The sequence below is a fragment of the Hemicordylus capensis genome, chromosome 3 (genome assembly GCF_027244095.1).
Source record: "Hemicordylus capensis ecotype Gifberg chromosome 3, rHemCap1.1.pri, whole genome shotgun sequence".
Classification (NCBI taxonomy): Eukaryota; Metazoa; Chordata; class Lepidosauria; order Squamata; family Cordylidae; genus Hemicordylus; species Hemicordylus capensis.
In genome coordinates this window covers 147817128-147843731 of record NC_069659.1, presented here as the reverse complement: position 1 = coordinate 147843731, position 26604 = coordinate 147817128, and the positions used below count along the sequence as shown (strand labels likewise).

Genomic DNA, 26604 nt, shown 5'->3' with positions numbered 1-26604 from the left:
GCATGTGCAGTGGCCATTTTTAAAAATCTTTTTTTTTTAAAAAAAGGCCACTGAAAACAAAATGGCCACCGCGCATGTTCAAATGGCCTCTGCAAGGCCTGGCATGACCTAGGGCCTCACAGAGGCCATCTGAGCATGCACGGTGGCCATTTTGTTTTTGGCAGCCTTTTTTTTAAAAAAAATTAATTTTACAAAATGGTGCCCCCCTTCAAGTGGCACCCAGGGCACGTGCCCTGCCTGTCCTACCCCTAGATACGCCCCTGCATTTAGGTCTTTAAAGGTTAAAACCAGCACTTTGAATTGAACCCGGAAACAGACTGGGAGCCAGTGCAGCTGCCAAAGCACTGGCGTGATATGGTCAAAATGCTCAGTCCAAGTAAATAATCTTGTAGTCCTATTTTGTACCAATCACAATTTCCGGACTGTTTTAAAAGGCATCCCCATGTACAATGCATTGCAGTAATCTAAGCGAGAGGTTACAAGAACATGAGTAACTGTGGCCAAGCTATCTATATCCAGGTAAGGTTGCAGTTGGTGTATCAGCCGAAGCTGATAAAATGTTTAGATTAGATCACAAGATTTATATGATACTAGAAGAAACATTTGTCATATTTATCAGTTTGCTTAAAACTTCATGACTACCAATTGATTCCGCTGAATGAGTATCCCTGGGCTAATACTCTGTTAGATCAATAGGAACTTCAAACTAATTATGGCTAGATCCAAAGAGTTCTGTATATACTTGGAACCCTCCTGATCTTTACAGTGCATTCACAGCCCTGCCACCAATTTCTGTTTCTAATTGCAACTCTTTGTATGTGTCAGTGACTCCTTCAGATGGCCCCTCAACCTTTTGGACAGGGTGGAGGCAGGGCGAGTGGGAAAGTGGGGCTAAATGGGGTTAACACTGCACATGCAGAATGTAATTAGTTTAGAAACTCAAAGTCAGGCTTTTGCATAGTTTTTATTCTTTTAGGTTTTCTTCCTAATTCTCTATATCTACTTGACCTCACCCCTCCACCCCAAATTTTGAACCCTATTCCCAATTGGTCAAAAGAAATATGTTATCTTAGTTTCATTAATTTGGTGAAAATGTGCAGCAGACAATAGGAAGAGAAGAGCCTCTGAGATGCTAGTTTCCCTTTGGTGATAGTGGAACTGGCTGATATTAGGTGGAAACAGCAGAATGGAATCTCCCCGTACCTGCGGACCATTCTCCATCTGTCATTCCACACATTAAATATTCATCATGGGTTTAGGATGCCATGGAACCATAAAATAGAAATAAAAGGTTGACAAGACCCTGAAAAACACACTTTGTGCTATTTTTTGTTATTCTTTGTTGATAATAGCAGGGAAAGAAGTACACTACTTGAGGGGAGACGAGACAATGACTTTGACTTTGAGATGGTTGCACATAACTCCTAGCATCACCCATGCCTAGCATTTTTTTTGGTTCACTGTAAGCCAAAGAAGTAGCAAGATGAAGTACATACACCCATGCAATGAAGCATTGTTTCTAGGAAATATTTGCATTTACTTCTCCCATATAGAAGACAGTGGGTATATGCATGACTCTCAATTGTTGACTGACATATTGAGTAATGGAAACTCTCAGATTGATTTGGCAGTGCTGTAAGATGATGGCTAATTGCTTTTAAAAATGTAACTCTGCATTCAAACACTTTATAAAGTCAAAATAACTCACTGTCCAATTAATTCATTTTAATATTTTCTGTGCCAAGATATTGCGTTTGTTTAATCAGCTCTTCTCCCTTTAGGCACCTGTGTATGTGGTGAGTGTACATGTCATGATGTTGACCCAACTGGAGATTGGGGAGATATTCATGGAGACACCTGTGAGTGTGATGAACGAAACTGCAAGGCACTCTATGACAGATATTCAGATGACTTCTGTTCAGGTAAAGGGAATGGAAATAATTTAATATTTTATTCACTCACTCACTCATTCTTTAAATTTGTTGACTGCCCCAACCTTCCATCTCTGGGGGGTTTACACCAGCATAAAGCAAATGGAAATAAAAATGAAAACCTTAAAACAATTTAAAACTCCAGTCAAATTAAAAATCTTGGGTGGAAAAATGAGTCTTTAGGGACTTTTTAAAAGGTTGTTAGAGATGAGGAGGCTCTTATTTCAGCAGGGAGCGCATTCCAGAGTCTCGGGGCAGCAACAGAGAAGGCTGTTATATTATACACTATAACTGTATATACCAGGGATGTCCAGCTTTTGTATTCTGGAAATACTCTGTTCTCCCAGCAGTGTCTCAGAGACCAGAAGTATATCCTTTAAGAACTCCAACCACATAGGGGCGCCACCCCTGATATCTCAAGTTACTCCGATAAGATGTGGGGCCCTAATCCCTTTTGTGGCATCACATAACATTCTAATAAAGGCCCTGCCTGGTGTGACCACCCTACAAGCAAAGTTCAAGTGTCCAGTGACATCTTGCAACTGTATAGGGTGTATAAACTTCCTGGCTACCAAGAGATGGACCAGCCAAAGCTTTAAATCACTAATCTTATCGATGAGTAGCCTGAAGCATTGTAACAAAGTGTCAATCTTAATAACCAAGAAGGCTAATATAATGGCAGGGCCTTTCAGCTACAAGGGGAATGCCTAACTCGCACACTGCCCATTGAAAGTTGTTCACATTGGCAGGGGCGGGGGGAGGCAGGACCAGCAAAGAGAATGTCATCGAAAAAGTGGATAACAGAATCCAGGCCAGACCTGTCCTATACTGCCAACTCCAGAAAGGAGCTGAATCACTCAAAAGCAGTGCAGGAGACAGCACCCTGTGGGCAAAGCCCGGTCCATGTAGAAGGCACCCTCAAAGAAAAACCCCAGAAGGTCGGAGTCATCGGGATGAACTGGCAGAAGCCAAAAAGCTGACTTGATGTCATCAGAGCCCTGTGAGTAGACCATCTCAACCACTGCATCAGATGATGTATAATGCACCGAGCAAAGATGGTGTGGTATTGCATCACTGACTGATCTACCGGGAGGGAATGAAATATGATGGACAAGGTGATACTCTCCTGGGACTTTCTTCGGAGCGACTCCTAATGGGGACACCCTGAGATGTGCCTCATCTCAGAGAAGGGGCTGAAAACTCACTCCTCCCTGACCTCCTTCTCAGCCTTGGCCTGAACTTGTTTGAGCCCCACAATGGACTTCAAGTTGTTAGCTCAAAATGCCACTCTAAGCACTGGTTAGGGGCTCTAAAACCAAACTTAAAACCATCCCTCAAATACTGAGCATCCTGTATCACAGGATACTGCTGCAAAAGCTGAAGCAAGGGAATCAGATGGATTGGACTAGATTCTTTTACCAGAAGGAGGGGCAATGCCACTGCCTTTTGCGGGGGGGGCACATTGCTGGTTGCAAAAATCTGTCCAAGCCGCTCAACCCCTGGAACATACAGAAGGGATGTGGACCTCCACAGATGGAGCATACATGTCAGAATTGACACTGGCAGCGAGAGCATGCCCCCCAAGACCTGAATTCCCAGCACAGGGGGCAAAATTGTGCCCCCTGCCCAGAAACCTGTCCTTTGGTCACCACTGCTACTGATTTCACCAAAAGGTGACTGCTGTCAGAATAGTCACCATAAATGGGGCAATTAGGCAATTATCTGTAACCAAAGTTGAGATTGGTGACAGTCCCACAAGAAGATGTGGTTTATAGCTGACCTCATCCTGAACGACTCATCATAATTTGCCCAGGCCAACCCACTAAACTCCGATAAGATGTGATAAATGATGTCCAGGTATTTAATCTATGGACGCAGCCAGTCCCAGTTGCTTTTGCAACACAACACCCATGTAAACCAAATGCCCCATGAGCCAGTTAGACCAATTTCTATCCACCACCTTCTGATTAAGCTTTTCAGTTTCCTTGCCGTCCGATTTGTTCAAATCCTTGGATTCAGGCTCACAAAACAACAATATCCATGTGTTCATTCTTCCAGATTTTCTCTTTTGTGGGCATAAGGATATGGTCACCTAGTGGCATAGAAACTTTCCCATGGGGATAGTTCTCAATCTTTTCAGAAGGCCGCTCTATAGCTCAGTCTGTGCCAATCAGTACTAGACTCGGACTTAGTGGACACACCACCACCCTGCCACTTTCTCTCCGAAGGAGACAGCTGCTGCTGCTGCCCTGCAACCACAGGTTTCTTACGAGCTGCCAGAGTGAAGCCTTAGATGAGTCAGGGCCTCTAGGCCATACTGGCAGTGGATAACCTGGATATGCAGGCCAAGCCAGCATTCCACCCCAGACATTAGCTACATGACCCACCCATGGGGAGTATCCCATACCCAGTTCTTACTCACCCGATAGGCCAACTTCGGCATTTGGTGCATTTGGTTGGGCAGGATCTGGTTGAACCAGTTCTGATGGAGAATCCCTAGGAGCACCGCCCTTCTCCAAGGCATCCAGCCATGCTTCAATGGATTGCAAAAGTTGCAAGCACTTATCAGGTCAAGTTCTCAATTTCCTGGCCCCTGAACCCTCACCAACCAGAGCTCTATCATGGCATTCTAATGCCCCAAGGTGTGAGCGAATCCAAGCCATGACTAATTGGCCATCATCCTCCGATGAGGATGAGAACTCGTTCACTGGCCACTGGGGCACCTGGTGCTTGGGGGTGGGAGCTTTTCCTCTTTCCTCTTTTTCCTCTGTCCTCTTTTTCCTCTGTCCTCTTTCTGCTTTCCTTTTCCTTTGTCATTACTCTTTTTGAAAGGCATCCTTCAAAAGGTCAGTAATTGACACTTCCCCCCTTTCCAATTTAATTCTGTATTTATCCACTTATGTATAGTAAATATGTAAGAACACACTTACACTTTTGTGTAAGGTAAAGGTAAAGTGTGCCATTGAGAACACTTTACACGGTGTCAACTCCTGGTGACCACAGAGCCCTGTGATTGTCTTTGGTAGAATAAAGGAGGGGTTTACCATTGCCTCCTCCCTCGCAGTATGCGATGATGCCTTTCGGCATCTTCCTGTATTGCTGCTGGCCGATAGAGGTGTTTCCCTTAGTCTGGGAAACATACCAGTGGGGATTCGAACTGTAGGGAATGAATAACTAAATAAAGCATGCCACCCAGCAAGCAATACCTGGAGGGCACAGGCCACAGCCAAAAATAGCATGATGGGGTGGGGGGATGGGAAGCATCTACCGTCGGGGGTAGGACAAGAAGAAAAGGGGGTGGGGGAATACCAGCAAAAACACAGGAAGGGGGCGCACTGCTGCTTACAATATCTTCCTGTCTCTCCCCCTTTGCTGGCCCAGGCGAGCAGTGTGTTTGCCATCAGCCAGTCAGGCTATTAAAGCAACGGCCATTAGGGCCACCCCTTACCGGGCCTCGCACTGGGCAGGACAAAAATGCGCCACCCTCAGTCTTCCTGCAGCTGAATGTCACTGATAAACAATCCCACAAGAGGCTTATAAGCTATGTTGAGAAAAATCCCTATCCCTGCAGCACACGCTGAGAATGTCAAAGCCCTGTGCCCCATGGAGGAGAAGCCTCAAGGCATGTCCTTCCTCTTGTCACGCTTCCAGGAAAAGAGGCTTGGAGGAGCTGTGATCAGTGTCAAAATGCCGATCTGCTTCCTCCCATTGGGTGAGCACAATCATGTGCTCGCCCATCTCAAAATGGAGGCCGCGTGTGTTCTTGTCTCTTGGAGGCTGGGCACAATCCTCCCCCCGCCTAACTGTGTTAGCGCGGGGTGGTGAGTTGCATTATTGAGTATACATCATGATAAAAAATCCATGGATACCATTTGGTGTTTTTTTAAGAGTAGCCTTTGAAATTTCTCAACCTATTTCTTCTTCCTAATTGACCAAATGAGTCTGTAAATAGGGAAACCCCATATGTCCAGATTAATCAATTGGGAATAATAAAAAGCCAGTTTACTGATAAGTACCTGTCTGTAATTAAATGAAATAACTGCAATTATTTTAAATACTTTCTTCATGAAGGGCCGGAAGTCCTGCTGCTAAGACTTTATCACACATAGAGAGATTACTCTCTCTACACATATATGTTTCTCTAGAAATTTCATTTCACAGCTCCTTGTGTTGCTGAGTAAAGTTGTCTTCCTTGAAACAGCTGTTCCTGGTTAGTGTGTATAACAGAACGGCTGTCTCCTAATGAATTCTCCAGTGGGAGAGAATATTATTGATATGTTTGCATTACTATACTTGTAACACCTTTCCCCCTGCTTTTTGCACCTCATTTGTATTTTGGGTCTGTGAGTGTTTAATAAATGTAATCACTTGGTAATGCTTTCCCCCCCAAACTAGTATAGCACAGGAGTCTCACTTGTACCAAAGTTAAGTAAATGAAACATATGTGTTATAGGTGAGTTGTGCCATCGATGCCACCTTACAATATTGTTTGTTAAATTATATCCTATTTTTTGATCCAGAGGTTCTCAGAAGAACTTACAAAATATAACAACATAACACCAGAGCAGCAGATATTACAATGCAAAACTTCATTAAAAAGCCAATCGTTGGTTTGTTTGTTTTTAAACTCTTTGCCTGGTGCCAAAATGACATCAGTGTGGGCACCAGTGAGTCTTCCTGGGAAGTGTATTCTAAAGGTGGGAAGCTCCAACTGAGAAGGCCCATTTCCCATGTGGTGGTGGTTTATGTATCGCTTCTCTCTGAAGCAAACTGGAACCTTCTAGACATTCTACACCTACAGTAGAATGACATGCAAGAAACTACCCTACCACTTCAAAATGTAGGTTGGGGAATCACATTTTTCAACCCTCATCTGGAGTCATGACTTTGTACACATGAGTAGAACTTCCTACTCTCATTGGTTACATTGGATACTCCCAACTTTTTCAGGCCATAGAACCCACAATCATTTAACATTTCACTCCAGGGGTGTGTAGCGGTGACCTCCACATCCCAAGCATGGTACCCTGTGTGACTGCACAACTCATGAGAATGTGAGTTCTCAGCTAAGAAAAATGCTCATCAAAGCAGGTCAGACCCAAGAATGTAGCTGTACTGCAGCTCCTGCTCAAACAAAGTCCAGATACCTGTAATGGTTGCCAACTTCGCTCCATATGAATTCCATTGAATCCATAAGATTCCATTGAATCTTAAATTACTTGTGATGTTCTCAGATAATCCCAGCTGCATCATGGCACATAAATAGTGCCATGACTGGCAGTGACTGTGACTGGAAGTGGATTGTAGGCTGGTGATTCTTTTTGGCCATTTTTGGTCCCTGTGTTTGGCAAATGTATTGACCACAGTCCCTGCAGCAATTCATGATTGGCATAAAACACACCAACCAGGACTAGAAGGCCAAGGTATGCTTTCAGTTCTGTTACGTCAAGGTGCTTCCATTGTAACAGAGGAAGCTACTGCCTACTGAGTCAGACTTTTGGCTCATCTAAAACATGGCCCACCATATCTACTCTGACTGGTAATGGCTCTCCAGGAGTTCAGTAGAGATGTGCAAATTGATTCAAGTCAAATTGATTTGAACTCAAGTTGGGCCAATTTGAATGATTCCAACTAGAACCAAATCACCCTTAGAATAAAGTGCCTGATTCAAGTTTGAATTGAATTGACCCTGATTCAAGTTTGAATTGATTCCAGTGATTCAAGTGCCATTCTGGTGGGGTTTCCCCCCGTGCTGATTGTTTTTCTGGCACTGGCTTCTGATTGGCTGGAGATCTCCTTGCTTCTTGGTTGGCTTATCATACAAATAAAGTGTTGTTGTTGTTGTTAATTATTAATTATTATTATTAATTTGATTTCTATACCGCCCTTCCAAAAATGGCTCAGGGCAGTTTACACAGAGAAATAATAAATAAATAAGATGGCTCCCTGTCCCCAAAGGGCTCACAATCTAAAAAGAAACATAAGATAGTGGGTGGATAGGGCCAGTTATTCTCCCCCTGCTAAATAAAGAGAATCACCACATTAAAAGGTGCCTCTTTGCCCAGTTAGCAGGGGAGTGCCCAGTTATCAGGGGGTTATCATGGGCAACTGGATCTTGGAATGATAAAGGCAGAACTTGGGTGCCTTCCTTCCTTGAGCTGTGGTTTGGTCTGTTTGTGAGATGGTGTTGTGGTGAGAAATAGATAGTGTCAGCGCTCTCTCTCTCTCTCTCTCTCTCTCTCTCTCTCTCTCTCTCTCTCTCTCTCTCTCTCTCTCTAATATTTCTTGGTGATTGCTGTGATGAGCTCCATGTCTGGCCGTGAGACTAACTTGTGCTTCACTCACTGCTCTAGTCTGCAATCTGCTTTGCAAGGTTTACTTAGTCAAACTGTGGTTGAAGAGACATTGCTGTAGTTGACTGCTAACTTGGCAAAGAGGCACCTTTTAATGTGGTGATTCTCTTTATTTAGCAGGGGGAGAGTAACTGGCCCTATGCACCCCCAGCACAATACCTCCAGTGATTGTTGCTGGTATCTATCTTATGTTTCTTTTTAGATTGTGAGCCCTTTGGGGACAGGGTTCAATTTTATTTGTTTGTTATTTCGCTGTGTAAACTGCCCTGAGTCATTTTTGGAAGGGTGGTATAGAAATCAAATTAACAACAACAACAACAACAACAACAATACATAATAAGAAATAAATACATAATACATACATACATACATAATAAGAAATAAAGTATTCACAGGAGTTGAGCTGGAAGAACTGCAAAGAGCAACACAGGCTCAAGATATGGAAGAAGAATTACCACCAATTGAAGAAGTTGTTCAGGCGCAGGTGGAGGAGGTGTTGGAAATAGAGGATGCCACTGTTGCTGAACTGTTTCAAAATCAAAACCAGGCAACCCCCCCCCCTTGCCTTCACCTCAAAAACCCGAATGCCGTTAAACAGAAAAGCAACAAGAACTAAAGCAAAAAATAACTGAGCACATGAACCAAACAACCACCAGGGTTCGACTTCCAGCTCTAAAAACAGTTTCCAAAAAACAACTTGCTCAGGCATTAAAAGATATAAATGCTGCACTTGCAGAAATAACAACCAATAATTTGCAAGGAACAAACCAACTAATGTACAGTGCAGCAACAATAACAACACAAGAGCTCGGATATAAGATCAATGGACCTGTCAAAAAAGAAAGTAGTACATCACCTAAATGGAAGATTAGATTAGAAAATAAAATCTCCGGGCTTAGATCAGATGCTAGTAAATTGAAAGATATGAAAGACAAGAAGCTGAAGAATGAAAACACCAAACAGTATCTGATACAAAAATACCACCTAGATTCAAGGAAAATTAGAGAAGTCCTGGAAATAATAAAGCAGCAAATAACAGCAGTGTCAAAGAAGATTAGCAGATATGAAGCCAGAATTACACAACACAGGCAGAATCTCCAATTCCAGTCGAATCAGAGACGTTTCTACCAAAGCATAGAAGGAGAAACTGCAAGAAACATAGAAACACCAAATAAAGAAGAAACAGTGCAATTCTGGGGGAAATTATGGGACAATCCAATAGATTATAATAAAAAAGCAGGCTGGATGAAAGAGGTCAAAAAATGTAACCAACAAATGCAAGATCTAATAATAACACCAGAATTAATAAGTGAAAGAGCAAAGAAAATTAAAAATTGGACTGCACCAGGCGACGATGAACTGCATGGCTTTTGGCTTAAACACCTAACAAGCCTTCATAAACAACTATCAAAACAGTTCAATCACATTTTGCAAGGATATTGAACAATGGCTAACAACTGGGGAAACTCATCTCATAATAAAAGACCTAGCAAAAGGTGCAGTTCCAAGTAATTATAGACCGATAACCTGTCTGCCAACCATGTTCAAATTATTAACTGGAATAATAGCAGATGAAGTGATACAACACTTATTAACTAACAAACAGCTTCCAGTTGAACAGAAAGGAAATTGCCCGAACACCAGAAGCACAAAAGACCAGCTGCTGATTGACAAAATGATTTTAGAGAATTGCAAGAGAAGAAAAACAAATCTAAGTGTTGCATGGATTGACTACAAGAAAGCCTTCGACTCATTGCCTCACACATGGATACTAAAATGTTTAGAAACAACTAGTGTCAACAAAAACATTCAGATATTTATTTAAAATGCAATGAGCATGTGGAGTACACAGTTAACAATCAATGGCGAGACACTTGGACAGGTTAGCATTAGAAGAGGCATTTTCCAAGGGGACTCACTATCCCCTCTTTTGTTTGTAATCACCATGATCCCACTTTCACAAATACTAAACAAAACAGGCCACGGAACGGATACCAAACGTCTAAAACATCAAGTAAAATCAACCATCTGCTGTACATGGATGATCTGAAGTTGTATGGAAAGTCCCAGTCAGAAATTGAATCACTGCTAAACACTGTCCGTATATTCAGTAGCGATATAGCAATGGAGTTTGGACTAGACAAGTGTGCTGCATTAATAATGAACAGAGGAAAAATAAGAAAAACAGAAGGAATAGAACTGCCCAATGGAAGCAAGATCAAGAACCTGGAAGAGAAAGAACATTACAAATACTTGGGCATTCTCCAGGCTGGTAACATCGCACACACTGAAGTTAAAAGAAAAATGGGAAGTGAATACATCAGGAGAGTTAGAAAAATCCTCAAGTCCCAACTCAATGGCGGGAACACCATACAATCCATAAATACCTGGGCTATACTGGTTATCAGATACACTGCAGGAATAATAGACTGGACCCAGGCAGAGCTAGAGACACTAGATCGTAAGACCAGGAAAATCATGACCATCAATCATGCTCTGCACCCCAGCAGAGATGTAGATAGGCTATACCTCCCTCACAGCTCAGGTGGAAGAGGAATGCTGCAAGTCCATCAAACAGTAGAGGAGGAGAAAAGAGGCCTTGAAGAATATATCAAGGACAGTGAAGAAGATGCACTTAAAATGGTCAATAACGAGAAACTATTCAACACCAATCAAACAAAGCAGGCCTACAAGAAAGAACAAGTCAAGAACCAAGCAGAAAAATGGAAAAAGAAGCCCCTGCATGGTCAATATTTGCACAATATAAGTGGAAAATCAGACATCACCAAGACCTGGCAATGGCTTAAGAATGGCAACTTGAAGAAAGAAACAGAGGGTTTAATACTGGCTGCACAAGAACAGGCACTAAGAACAAATGCAATAAGAGCCAAAGTTGAAAAATCCACAACAAACAGCAAGTGCTGCCTTTTGTAAAGAAGCAGATGAAACAGTGGGCCACCTAATCAGTTGTTGTAAAAAGATCGCACAGACTGACTACAAGCAAAGGCATGACAAAGTAGCAGGGATGATACACTGGAACATCTGCAAAAAATACAAGCTACCTGTAGCCAAAAATTGGTGGGACCATAAAATTGAAAAAGTGGAAGAAAATGAAGATGCAAAAATATTATGGGACTTCCAACTACAAACAGACAAACATCTGCCACACAATACACCAGATATAACTGTAGTCGAGAAGAAGAAAAACAAGTGAAAATAATCGACACAGCAATACTAGGGGATAGCAGAATAGAAGAAAAAGAAATAGAAAAAATCACCAAATACAAAGATCTACAAATGGAAATTGAAAGGCTGTGGCAGAAAAAGACCAAAATAATCCCAGTGGTCATTGGTCCCCTAGGTGCAATTCAAAAACAACTTGAACGGCACCTCAACACCATAGGGGCCACAGGAATCACCATCGGCTAATTACAAAAAGCAGCTTTACTGGGAACAGCCTATATTCTGCGACGATATCTATAATAACAGCAACAACATTGATAATAAAATTCAGCCATCCCAGGTCCTTGGGAAGGACTCGATGTCTGGATAAAACAAACCAGTCAATAACACCTGTCTGACTGTGTAAACAAGAAATAATAATAATTATTAATATAATATAATATAATATAATATAATATAATATAATATAATAATATGATTGCTGGCTGCTAAAGGTGCTGCTGTGGCAGCTGTTACAATGCTGAAGGAGTCATAACTGTGTGTGAGAGAGTAACCTCTTCCAAAGATGCTTCTGCCATGCAGGCATTGTGACTGGCAGTGGACTGTAGGTTGGTAATTCTTTTTGGCTATTTTTGGTCTCTGTTTTCGGCTAAATGTGGTGTTCTGTGTTAGGAGGGACTGTGTGCTTCTGTTCTGCAATGTTTTTCAAGGTGGGGTTGCAAATTTTGTGCACTCTGTTTTGGCCAGAAGGAACAATGGGGAATGCCAAACACTCCATTGTGCCCCATGGGTAGGTCCTAGGGACACCAAAGTGGGTTGTGTGGTATGGTGTGATGGGTCTACCTAACACCCAACCAACTCACAAAATAAATGGGCAAGTGGGTGATTTTTAATTTCTTTTAACTATTTCACCAAAACCTCCATAGGATCCTTAGGGAGTTTGGGGGGAAGTTAGTTTTTTTAAAAAATTGTCCACTTGCCCATTTCTTTTGTGGGTTGAGTTTTAGGTTGCACCTATCATTCCCTTCCACCACACCCACTTTGATGTCCCTAGGACCTACCCATGGGGAACAATGGGGTGATTCAAGTTCCCCATTGTTCCCTATGGCTGAATCACTGATATCACTTGAATTGATTCAAGTTGATTAATCAAAGCAACCAGCAATGGCTACTGTTTCAACAAATCAATTTTAGTATTTTGTGATTCGATGAGAGCACAAATCAAATCACAAAATCTGATTCGTGCACATCTGTAGAGTTTAGTCAGTATTTGGATTCCTCCCTCAGGGTTCATGATGGTCCCTGCCCCTCTCTAGAGTCTCAGATTGAAGAAGAGGGAGTTGCTTTACTCACTGCCTCCTCCTGGTGGACTAAACTTCTCTTGGTCTGGCCTCTTACTGGAGGATCAGACCCCACTTCACCACTGTGCAGTGGGTGAGTAATGACTGGTTGTAGACCACCATTTCTATTTGCCATGTAACCCATTATCCTGGAACCTTCACTGGAAGGTGAGTAAGGTTCAGCAGACTGTTCAGTGCCACACAGCCCACCTCTACGGTACATTATCTTGCTCTCTCCACCTGGAACCAAGTTTCAACTCCCACCCCTTCTGATCTGTATCTTACTAGGGGAAATGGGAAAAGATAAGAGATGTACTTAGTATGGTTGATTCATGGATGCCAGACTTACTGAAGCTGACATGTTGTGGTTGCTGCTGCTGGCTGAAATTGCTGTTGCTGGCTGAAATCCCTGAAAAAGCATTGATGCTTTTGAACTTTGGTGCTGGAGAAGAATTTTGAGAATACCATGGACAGTCAGGAAAACAAACAAATGGATCATAGAACAAATCAATCCAGAATTTTCCCTTGAGTCATAAATGACCATTCTCTCTCTCTCTCTCTCTCTCTCTCTGGATAGCTGATCCGGCTACTGTTGACATTTGTACAAACTCATTTATTTCATCTTGTTGTAATCTCTTATCAAACAGCTTTTTGCAACACTACAAATATTTGTCAGTGTATATTCTTGGCAATGATGATTCTATCATGCTACCTACATCCTCTGAAAAAGCTATTATCCATCTCTAATCTACTATGGTTTGCATTAGAAATTTCTGACCAAGTATTAAAAGTATTTGCTGCCAAAATAATACATCCCACTTGTATTGCCCAAATGCTTGGACAGAAGTTGCATACTTCCAAAAGCAAAAATTCAGATAAGGAAACTAGTCTCTCATGTTCTTCTTCCAGCAAATGCAATGTGCTCCACTTACATCTCACATGTTTATACTGGGCATGATCTGACAATTATTGTCCATAGATTTACTGTGTCTGTCATTTTCCTCTTACTGTCAATATCAACATATATTGATTTTTGTTCTTATATAAGGTATCAGAATCTATATCTATGCAGAAAAATATTCTTTATATTTTCTGCAAATGTTGTTAGTCTCAGTATATTAAATATTTGGTCAAGATATTTTGGCCACCGAAATAGTAAACCTTTGTCTCGGTTGAACCACCAGAGTGGAGATGAGAGTGCACATGACTTCAAACATATACTGTTCCTTGAAGTGTCAGGATAAAGCACCATTTCATGTTACCAGTATTGGTGCATTTGGTGTCTGCTCCATGGTTGTTGCTATGTCATTTCTCCCTATGCTCTCCACTCTAACGACATGGGCAGAAGATGTAAATATCATTAGGAGTTGTATGGGAGCAACTGGGAGGCAACAGCAAAGACCTTAGTGCAGGGGTAGTGGGTAGGAAAGCTTGGTTACCAATTTATTATGGCTGGGTTCACAGCAGCTGGAGAGCAAAGATTACCTACCCCTGTAGTGGGTAGGTAACTAGTGTGGCATGGAGTGCAACTGGAATATGTGTTTTATCATTTTCCTATTAAGGTCATGGACAGTGCAACTGTGGAAGATGTGACTGTAAAGAAGGATGGACAGGGAAGAAATGTGAACATCCACATTCTTGTCTCATGTCAGCTGAAGAAAGTGCTAGAAAATGTCAAGGAAGCTCGCTTTTACCTTGCTCTGGAAGAGGTAGGTGGCAGGCTTTCGTTTTTCAGGACCATCGCAGTTGAACTGCTTATTTGGAATGGATGGAAGCAATTTTGTTTCACTGAGGATATGAAATGGCTAATGTTAAAATACTGTGAGGTCATTCACACTAGGCTTGTGCATTTCAATTCGGGTACAAAATGTTTTGTGCCCGAAAATGGCAATTTTGGAGGTTTTGTAACCAAAACAAAATCAAGAATTAAAAAACAGAGATTTTTGTTTCCAAATTAAAATGACTGTGTTTTGGACAGAATGCTTTGTTCTTTGGAAAAGCATTGCAATTGAAATTGACTTCTCTGACTCTCTCCACTCCAGCTGAGGCACTGAGTGATTAGCAGAAGATAAGATATGAAAAAAGCTGTTGAGCATGAATGGTTTAGTTAAGTATGTGTTGTATTCAGTGTGATTGAAATGCAAACTGACCTTGCACAGGGATTTGGAAGACAGCATTTTTAGAAAGAAATACCCAAAGATCTTTGGGAGCTCAATGCAATTCCAAAGCTCTTGCTAAAAGCCATGGTATAAATTGTGTGGAGAAGCTTTTCAAGAAGCTGGTTAGGAAAGTTCTGAAATTACACAGGTTTTTCTTTCCAAAGGTTTAGAAAGAATCTCTTGACTTGTTCAGGGATCTTTTGAAGAGCTATTTTGTTTTTCTTCTGATTTTTATGAGTCACAGTGGTGTCTAAGTTTTGTTGTCCAAATTGAGCAGTCTAATGTAATTTAGGCCACAATGTAATTTGGTGGGACATGATGTCTAAGCCAGTGGTTCACAACTTTTGCTATTGCAGGGACAGGGACAGGTCATCCACATGGGACTATAAGAGACAAAAGGGGGTGGGTGGGAAATACCCCTGTCAATCAATTGACATCCCCAGGAATCTTAGTTGCTTCTCTCTTTCTTGTAACCATGTTCCATGGTTTTGCACTTTCTTAAATGCAGTGATGATAAATCTCAACAATTCTGAACAGTAGGCTGATTTGTTTGGGCTACAGCTCACTCCACTTCAGTTAAATGAACATTTGAAGCTGTTCCATAGCACCAAGGCAGTTCATTGGTCTATCTTGCTATCTCAAATGACCTGTGGCCACTGTTCCATGGGGAGGGAGTGTTTTTATTGAGATTGCTTGAATGCACAAATGGGTTGTGCTGCTGTGCTAGTGCCACAGGGACAGGCTCACACTTGCTGCAAAATTCTCAAATAACTGTGCCAAAAAATTAAGTGTCATTGTTCATCATTCTCTTCACTCTTTCAACTTGTTTATGTGGGGCTTCAGGGGCAAAACAGTGGGTTGGGTGGCAGTGCCACAAGGGTGGTGCATCCAGATTCCAAATAGGGCAAAGAGCTGATTTCTTAGGAATTTTTGAGGTTTACGCATCTTTAAGATTTTTCCCCATAGGGAATAATGGAGGTTTCAGCAGCCCCATAACTCCACCTGGGGGGCACTGGGATGGCCCGAAACGAGTGGTGGTGTAGTGCACAGAGGGTGCCAACCACCCCCCTGGATTGCTAACCCATTGAGGTACTGGGCTTTGTTGTTTCTGAAGTGTTGAGTTTAGATTCATAGCAAATGAGATTTTTAATGAAAAACCATGAATCCACTCTCATATGCAACTAGAGAATCTACTCTCAGAACAACTCTAGAACAACAAAACCCTGTACTTAATGGGTTGGCAACTCATGTGGGTGGTTGGCACCCTATGTGCACTACACTGCCACTTGCTCTGGGCCACCCCAATGCCCCTCAAGTGGAGTTATGGGACTGCAGGAACCTCCATTATACCCTACGAGGAAAATCTGAAAGCCGTGTAACTTCATTAATTCTTTAAAAATCAGCCCTTTGCCAAATTCCTCTGAAAAAATTGTGGTAGCGTCGTTGTACCAACTGGGCACTACCACCAACCACACTCCACTCTGGGCCACCCCTCCCCTCCCGCATGTGGAGCTATACTTTCCCTGAAACCTCCATCATACCCTATGGGGAAAATCTGAAAGATGCACAAATTTCAAAAATTCACCAAAAATCAGCAGTTTGCCCAATTCCTTTGAAATTTTTGTGGTAGCTTCCACTCATTGGGCACTATAACCCCCACCCACTATTTTGACAATGTGACCCATTTTTTAATCTGAATTAATTCGGATTCAGATTTGGATTAATTTGGATACAAAACAAAACTGGGGTGATTCGGAAGGCTTAATTTTGGACAAAATACAAAATGGGGTTGATTCAGATTTGGTACAAATCAAAACAGAAAAAATACAAAACGTGCAACCCTAATTCACACAGTCAAAAATGTGTTCTACCTGGGTTTGGGAGCTGCGTGTGCTCCTTTTTCAGTTGTGTGGAAGCAAGGTAAGAAGCATCAGGGAGAGGCAGGGCAGTATTAATGGGTGACTTCAACTATCCACACATAGACCTGGGAAATTCACAGTTAGTTAATGACAGAGGCCAAATTTCTAGATACGCTGAATGACTGTGCCCTAGAACAGTTGGTCTTGGAACCAACCAGAGAGAAGCTGAACTTGGACTTAATCCTGAGTGGCACCCAGGACCTGGTGCGTGATGTCAGTGTCATCGACCCTTTAGGGAACAGTGACCATAGTGCGATCAAATTCAGCATACATGCGGGGAGAGAATCACCAAGGAAGTCTAATACAGACACATTGAAATTCAGAAGAGGAAACTTCTCCAAAATGAGGAGTGTGGTGAAAAGAAAGCTGAAAGGGAAAATCTGGAGAGTCACTTCGCTCCAGAATGCATGGAGTTTACTCAGAACTAAAATACCAGAAGTCCAGTTAGATTGTATACCGAAAAGGAGTAATGGTACCACTAAGTGCAGGAGGATGCCAACATGGCTAACAGGTAATGTCAAAGGCATTAAAGGGAAGAAGACTTCCTTCCAAAATTGGAAGGCCTGTCCAAATGAAGAGAACAGAAAGGAACACAAACCCTGGCAAAAGAAATGCAAGGCAACAATAAGGGAGGCAAAAAGAGAGTTTGAGGAACATTTAGCTAAAAGCATCAAGGGGAATAACAAAAACTTCTTTAAATACACCAGAAGCAGGAAATCTGCTAGGGAGGCAGTTGGACCATTAGACAATGAGGGAATGAAAGGGATTATTAAGGAGGATATGGAGGTTGCAGAAAAGCTAAATGAGTTATCTGCGTACGTCTTCACGGCAGAGGATACTGAGCATATACCTGTTCCTGAAACAGGCTTTTCGGGAATGGAGGCTAAAGAACTGAGTAAGATAGAAGTGACAAAAGATGATGTTCTAAACTGTCTTGAAAAACTAAAACTAGCAAATTGCTAGGGCCAGATGGCATCCATCCAAGAGTCCTCAAAGAACTCACAAGTGAAATTGCCAATCTCCTTGCTAAAATACATATCTTATCCCTACAATCAGGATCTGTACTGGAGGACTGGAAAGTAGCCAATATAACACCGATTTTCAAAAAGTGATTTGGGGCGATCCGGGAAATTACAGGCCAGTTAACTTAATGTCTGTTCCAGGCAAATTGATGGAAAGCAGCCTCAAGGATAAAATTGTAAAGCACACAGAAGAACAGGCCCTGGTGGGAGAGAACTAGCATGGCTTTTGCAAAGGGAAATCTTGCCTCACAAACCTTTTGGAATTCTTTGAGAGTGTCAACAAGTGTGTGGATAAAGGTGATCCAGTTACATAGTATACCTGGACTTCTAAAAAACTTTTGACAAAGTTCCTTATCAAAGACTCCTGAGGAAACTTGGCAGTCGTGGGATAAGGGGACAAGTACATGTGTGGATTGCTAACTGGTTGAAAGACAGGAAACAGAGGGTAGGTATAAATGGAGAGTTTTCACAATGGAGGGAAGTAAGAAGTGGGGTCCCCCAGGCATCTGTACTGGGACCGGTGCTTTTTAATTCATTCATAAATTATCTAGAAGCAGGAGTAAGCAGTGAGGTGGCCGATTTGCAGATGATATCAAACTCATTTGGGTAGTGAAATCCAAAACGGATTGTGAGGAGCTTCAAAAGGTTCGCTCCAAACTGGGTGAGTGGGCGATAAAATGGCTAATGCGGTTCAGTGTTGGCAAGTGTAAAGTGATGCACATTGGGACGAAAACCCCAACTTTAAGAATACGCTGATGGGTTCTGAGCTGTTGGTGACTTACCAAGAGAGGGATCTTAAGATCGTGGTGGACAGTTCGTTGAAAGTGTCAGCTCAATGTGTGGCAGCTGTGAAAAAACCAATTCAGTGCTAGGGATCATTAGGAATGGAATTGAAAATAAAACGGCTTATATTATAATGCCCTTATAAAAATCGATGGTGCAGCCACACCTGGAGTACTGCGTACAATTGTGGTTGCCACATCTAAAAAAGGACATTGTAGAACTTGAAAAGGTGCAGAAGAGGGCAACTCTGATCAGGGGTCTAGAGCACGTTTCTTATGAGGCAAGGCTACAACACCTGGGGCTATTTATTTTAGAAAAAAGATGATGAGCAGCAGGGCTGTTCTTATGATGAAACCTTGGTAGGAGCGATTGTATGGAAGCTAGCTAGGAGAAAAAGTAGCTTTCCTCCTACCTTGCTTCCACACAATCACTTCTACCCAGGCTTTCCTTTTACCTTGCTTCCACACTACCAAAAATGGGGAGCACACACAGCTCCCAAACCCTGGTAGAACACAGTTTTTAACTGTGTGGATGACCTCTATGTTTTAGAAGATGTTCAAAGAGCAGCTTCCAGAGTTGCTAGCTGCTTGACTAGATTAAACATAAGAACCTGTTAGAGGAAAAGGAGGTACAAATGTGTACATCAGTCCTAAGCAATCCAATATTTGACCACATACTAATTCCCTGGTCTGTCATATCAGGGAGAAACAGATTCCACATTGTGGGAAGGAGTGTATGTTGGATCACTGAACCTGAGATCCAAAAGATGCTCCTTCTGAAAGCACCTATAATTGTTCCATGATTCAGGTGTTTCTTTATGATGTCATGCTATTTTACAAATGCAAGTAATCACTACAATGTGTGAGTTCAGAGTGCAGTTGTTTGGACATATCAAATTAGTTAGCTTTTTCCATTCACATGTGTAAAGATGGTGCATCAAGTGTGAGTCATGTTTGCCTGATTAGTGTCAAGATCAGATTGTGTTGGTGCATTGTTGTTTGCCTTACATGGTTGCCAGCTCCGCATTCACTGCTCAGGTACAGAACAAAATCTCTTAGTTTATCTCTAGCAGCAAGCATTAACTCCATCAGTTCTTAGCAAAGTATGGGTTATAATGGGTTATAGGCTGCTTAAGTAGATTCCCCAGTTGATAGCTTCCCCCTCCCCCCCCCAGATTTGCGGAGAGCCCCAACCAGCCCATCGGACCTCTGAAAAGTATAAGCATGCATATGTATTCAGTACTTGGTTTGGGCCCCTTTTGCAGCAATTACTGCCTCAATGCGGCGTGGCATGGATGCTATCAGCCTGTGGCACTGCTGAGGTATTATGGAAGACCAGGATGCTTCATTAGCGGCCTTCAGCAATTCTGCATTGTTTGGTCTCATGTCTCTCATCCTTCTCTTGGCAATGCCCCATAGATTCTCTATGGGGTCAGGTCAGGCGAGTTTGCTTGACAATCAAGCACAGCACACTGTATACTTTTCAGAGGTCCGATATTGTTCTATTCTACAATCCTTGTCTTCTTGGTTCCATGTAATATTCTAATTTTCTGGGATTGTGGATTTGGGGCTTTCATGAGCTGTACGCCATGATCATCACAATTATAACAAATTAAGGCTTGATTTATCTCGCTTTGCATGTAATGAGTCTGTCTCATATATCAGTTTCACCTTTTAATTTGCATTACTGAAATTAATGGACTTTTGCACGATATTCTAATTTTCCGAGTTTCACCTGTATATATAATTCTCTAAGGCAATGTTTCTCAACCACTGGTCTGGGGACCAGTGCCGGTTCGCAAGGTGTTGGGTACCAGTCCATGAAGCATCACTAATAAAAATAACATCAACCCCCCCCCCCCAAAATCCCAATTTTGGGCTGGTTGGGGCTCTCTGCAAATCATTTCCAGGCAGTCCTCACTGCTGGATAACATTCATTTTGCTTCCTCAAAATGAACATTATCCAGCAGCGAGAGCTGCCTGGAAATGAGCTCCAGAAAGCTGCCCAAAATTGTTTTTTGGGGGTGGCTGGGGGTGGGCTGTCGGTTAGAAATGATAGAAGTCTATAAAATCATGCACGGTGTGGAGAAAGTGAATAGAGAGAAATTCTTCTCCCTCTCACATAACACTATTAGCTACAGGTATGCCTTAGAGCAGTGTTTCTCAACGTTTTTGGAGTCATGGACTGGTACATTATTCATGTGCAGTTTCCCAGACCAGCAGTTAGTAAGGGGGTCACCCCCCTTGCCCCTGATCATCTTGGTTGCCCTCTTAGTTTTGTATAAGGGTATTATAATATTAGCCGTTATATTTTCAATCCCCTTCCTAATGATCCCTAGCATGAAATTGGCCTTTTTCACAGCTGCTGCACATTGAGTGGACACTTTCAACGAGCTGTCCACAATGACCCCAAGATCCCTCTCCTGGTCAGTCACCGACAGCTCAGATCCCATCAGCATATACTTGAATTGGGGGTTTTCGTCCCAATGTGCATCACTTTACACTTGCCAACTGCATTAGCTATTTTTTTGCCTACTCACCCAGTTTGGAGAGATCCTTTTGAAGTTCCTCACAATCCATTTTGGATTTCACTACCTGAAAGAGTTTGGTATTACCTGCAAATCTGGCCACCTCGCTGCTTACCCCTACTTCTAGATAATTTATGAATAAATTAAAAAGCACCAGTCCCAGTACAGATCCCTGAGGGACCTCACTTCTTACTTCCCTCCATTGTGAAAACTCTCCATTTATACCTACCCTCTGATTCCTGTCTTTCAACCAGTTAGCAATCCACACATGTACTTGTCCCCTTATCCCATGACTGCTAAGTTTCCTCAGGAGTCTTTGATGAGGAACTTTGTCAAAAGCTTTGTGGAAGTCCAGGTATACTATGTCAACTGGATCACCTTGATCAACACATTTGTTTACACTCTCAAAGAGGCAAGATTTACCTTTGCGGAAGCTATGCTGGTTCACTCCCAGCAGGGCCTGTTCTTCTATGTGTTTTACAATGTTATCCTTGAGGCTGCTTTCCATCAATTTGCCTGGAACAGACATTAAGCTAACTGGCCTGTAATTTCTCGGATTGCCCCTGGTTCCCTTTTTGAACATCGGTGTTACATTGGCTACTTTCCAGTCCTCCTGTACAGAGCCCGATTGCAGCGATAAGTTATATATTTTAGCAAGGAGGTCGGCAATTTCACATTTGAATTCTTTGAGAACTCTTGAATGGATGCCATCCGGCTCTTGCGATTTGTTAGTTTTCAGTTTTTCCAGACAGATTAGAACATCATCTTTTGTCACTTCTATCTGACCCAATTCTTTAGCCTCCATCCCCTAAAAGCCTGTTTCAGGAACAGGTATATGCTCAGTATCCTCTACCGTGAAGATGGATGCAAATGACTCATTTAGGTTTTTAGCTTTCAATCCCCAGTTCACTCTTTCATTCTTAACTGGAAAAATATGAAACTCTCAAGGAATTGTGCATTCTGCATTTCACCTGAGTAGTGGACTGTGATCTCCCCATTGTTCTTTAACTGTGTCACTTCGCCATATATGTATGAGGTCAATTGTGTATTTACACAGCAGAATCCCCTATGGCACAGTGAAATAGCATGTGAAATACCAACTACATGCTACATTCAGACTACAAAACTCACAATGCAATGCAGCCATACAGAAAATTGCATGCAGGAAAATATTTGAGGACTTATATTAAAGTAAATTATTGAGAAAGCAGCAATATATCATACTTCAATATTTCACTGCTTTCTCAATATTTTGCTTTAATATTACTTACATTTTTCTTGTATTATAATCTCTAAACCAACTTCTAATTAGCCATTTGAATGTCTATAAAAATCTGTTATTTGGGTCTAGAAAAATGGAGCCAGTAATTGAATTGCTCATAAAGATTATGCACATAACTAATATTTTATGGAAATGTTGCTTTGTGTAAATGTGTTCTTTTCTGATGGTTCAAATTAAAATCTATTAGGTTGATAACAGCCTTCATTTTTTGCTATTCAATCACAAGTGAACAAAAGCAAATTGAATTGTGGATGGATTTTTAAAACAATTGAGAAGGAAACAGAGAGCCTCTGCTCATGAGCATTGAGAAGAACTCGTGGGTGGGCTGTGGGGAAGGCACACCTTCCCTGCAGATGATCTTCTGCCCTTTCTTGGGTGTGTGGGTCACCCTCCGAGAGAACCAGAGGCTGCTCCCAGCAGCTCTGAGGGTCGGGGTGCTGGGACATGCTGCTGCTCATTGCCTCGCCCCCTGGAACTCCAAAAGTGCATTACATGAGTGCACAGTGCATTGTGAGGACCCCCCTCCCCTCCCTTAGTGCTCGCTCCCTTAACCTCATTTAGTAAGGTGGCTAAATAGGCGGGTTTACCGCCATGGAGCCATTGAGATTGACCTGATCCTGGTGGTGCACACGCGTGTGCAAAAGTGGGCTGGGTGCTCTTAGCCTGGTTTTGCACGTGTGTGTGAATAGCCTCAGAGATTCTATTCATTTTGGAATTTTTGAAGGAAAAAAAACCATATCAGATATGAATGGATGGATGAATGGGCAAGACTCTTTGCAGGAACTCATAACTGTCACCCCCACCTGCCCCTGCCTCCCACCCAGTGATTTGCACAAAAGAAGACTAAAGCTGCTCATGAACAATTGCATCTGATTTGATATGTCATTTAATTGGTGATGGGTTATTTTACTAATATTGTCTATAAAAAATTGAAGTCAAACAAAGGTTACAGACTGTATGCCAAATTTAGCTCTGCTAAATTTTGACATTCGTATATTCTTTATCTCCAGCTACCTGTTACGTTGGCTGCAGGAACTATAAATTAGCAGCTGGTTTTCATCAAGTTTTTATCTTTTTATGGAATAAATTGCTTCAGTCTCTGTCAAATTCTCCATGCTATTTGCTTATGGTTACCAGTGAATCCCTCTATCTGTGCTCAGTGCCTGCAATAAATCTCTGCTGGTTGAATCATGTCCTCCACAAAGTTCTTTAGGCATACTACTCAGAAGCAGAAGCTGCTTCTGCTTCTGAGAGTGAATGAAAGGACGGGTCCCTGCCCCAAGGTATTCACAATCTAAACTAGATACAAGGGAGACAACAGAGGAGAGGAAAGGAAGGGGAGGAGAGGCAGAAATAAACTGAGGAAAATGTAATTATTTCATGAACACAAACTTAGGCTTAGTTATAATTTAAAACAATAGTTCTTCCAAATGCTTTAAAATGTACATCTTTGTAGCATAGGATCATCAAAGAGTGTTTTTAAAATATCTATTTCTACTACTGAAAATAATCTCAGAGGTGCCTTTGTTTGATGGTATTTTGTATTTTACAAAAAATATGCAGCATCAGCAGGGCGTTATTCTTAGCATGTTAACAGCACCTCTCAAACCTCAGCAGAATGGAGCCTTCTCCCTAGCATTTTGCTAGGAGGGGGAGTTCTGCATCAGGAGTGAGAGACACATGCATGCATGGAGTTTGGGGGTTTCTGCTTGGCTACAGCACAATTTTGCGAGAGAGGGTGAGAGGCATGAAACCAGGTTAGGGTAGACTCTCAAGTGCATGCAAAGTTTCATGTGTGGGGCTTTCACTGGGCAGATACAGGAGCTTTGTGCAATGAGTTTGCTTTTCATACCGTCCCAGGTGCCAGGACAGATGAATGGTGCAATTGAGATTGAGCAGATGGAGGTGGTGTCCTGGGGGCCACAGAGATGGAGTGACAGATCCAAGTACTGCTGTGAGTTCTTATGTCCCACTGTGAGGAGTGTGTGGCACTTGATGCAGCTGCCCCACTGAGAGTCCGTTCTGTTGTAGTAGGGAAGAAGCTGCAGAGCCCCAAGGACAGACTTCAGGGGGGCTGGTGGGTGTGGATCTGGCACATTGGCTACAGGTGATACACGTGGGGAGGTGCAGAGCAAGCAGGTATCATACTGCTTCAAGCTTTGGATCAGCCACCTTTGGTGTGCTTAAATGGTGGCCTTTGGCACATCTTCTGGGGCTGAACTTGTTGGCCTATCCAAATAGTGAGGCCCTTAGCTGATGCTTGAGCAGGCTCAAGGAATTTGTCACCATAGGGTATCTGCTTGCAGTGAAGTACATGCATCACTGTATGCACTTCATACAGTGCTGCTGTGGCTAGAGGCTTTCTTTTAAACACTTCCATCAATCAACTTTATTATGGTCAAAGAGCAGCATAAGTAAATGCATACAACTATCAATGAATATAAAAATGACTAAAAAGTATAAAATATTTAACATAAGCTATAAGATATACTAAAGGGTAAAAGCAGGATAGCCAAGAAATAAGGGAAGACATCTGATAAGACTAACAAAACTGATAAAACAACTAACTAATATAAGCAATTTTTGAAAATCGGTGTTACAAAAACCGGCTGGAGGGGGGCATATTGAAGGCCGGCGGGAAGAGGGGGAACCTCCACGGACACACACACTCTGCCACCTCCAGCAACTCCCCAGAGGGGAGTAAAGGTTTTTTAAATTTTATTTATTTATTTATTTTACGAAAATAGGTCTGCGAATCCCCCTGGACCAAACTGAGACAGGGGTGGGGGTTTCAAGGGGGTGCCAGACCGAACTGGTCCGGTTGGGTTCGCGTCCTGTCCGGATTCGAACCGAACCAGGACAGCCAGTTCCATGCACATTCCTAGTGCCTGCAAAGCTTCAGTTGATTTCAAGGTGCAACCCCTTTACCTTCTTGATTTGAATTTGGAGGCAGATTTTATTTTGGCAAAGCCTTGCAAATGCCATTAGAATGCTCCATTTCCTGTTCAGCTTTGGAATTTTTTAGCACGTTCCTGCAGTTCTATGTTTTTTATATCTCTGCTTTTGATGTAGTGTCTCCTTCATAAATGATGAGGTGTCTCTTTGTGGGTGTAGCTGGCATTTTGGGCTGTTTGGACATTCTGGTAGCCTTTGCATTCAAAAAACAGAAAGTGTATTATAACTTGTAGCAAATGTGCAACAGTAATTTTTTTTAACCTCAGCAGAATGGGTTAGCTCCATTCCATCCATGGTTTTAGCTCCATTCCATCCTAGAAATCAAGGGGAAGAATCACAGAAAGAACTATAGCCAAATTCAGACATTATGCTGTATGAGTGTATAGATGTCTGTACACTCGTACACGTATTTGTGTAAATGACTATCTGTGTTCATTTTAGAAGTGAACCTGGATACAGGCCCTTCAAATGCATGGTACAGGTAGGAAGTGTCCTTCTGTACCTGCATCCAGCTCTCAGCTATTTTATGATTTTATTGTACTCAGGGAGAAAGTTTCCTTCCCACGACCATGAAACTTTTTACTGCCAAATAACTTGTTCAACTTTTATATGGGGCTCAGTTGGGCCCATATTCTAATTTTGGCCCTTGAAAGAATTCAACCAAGTTTTCTAAGAGCTCTTTATATCACATCTCAATGTACTGCAAATACTGCATTGTGAATAGAGGCAGGTATGATTAGAGCTGAAGCCAGATTTTGGATGGCTACCATTATTTTCTGGCTTAGACTTAATCTTATCCTGACAGGATTGACACCATTAATTGTGAAGAATAAATTTCAATCTGCCTGGTGGAAGAGTAATTTGTAAACTGTCTTATTGTGGCCTCTCACCTGATTTTTTGACTTCCTTTAGGCTATGAGAAGTTTAAGACCATTACCCAGCACTGTATAATTGATAATGAATTGCAGAATGATTTAAGTTTGGTATCTATCTATCTATGTGGTTGCTAAGAGTCGACACCGACTTGACGGCACTTAGTCAATCAATCAATCTAGCCCCTTAAGGGCGCTGAAGGAATCTTCTAGACAGGTATCAGCACAATATCTTACAACTCTTACTTATTCAAAATATCGATGGGCTTTTTCCAGGG

The 26604-nt window shown here is 42.1% G+C and overlaps 1 protein-coding gene across 3 annotated transcripts in view; it reads left to right on the top strand.

The window, feature by feature from the left end:
* ITGBL1 (integrin subunit beta like 1) overlaps nt 1-26604 on the top strand; it is a 287462-nt gene that overhangs the window by 129360 nt on the left and 131498 nt on the right. For all 3 annotated transcript variants that reach the window (XR_008319981.1, XR_008319980.1, XM_053311444.1), the window contains exons 6-7: nt 1782-1922; nt 14370-14516. Coding sequence is in view for 1 of the 3 variants with exons in the window: in XM_053311444.1 (XP_053167419.1) it covers nt 1782-1922; nt 14370-14516 (288 nt within the window). In the remaining 2 variants the exon portion in view is untranslated. The remainder of the gene's footprint in view (nt 1-1781; nt 1923-14369; nt 14517-26604) is intronic.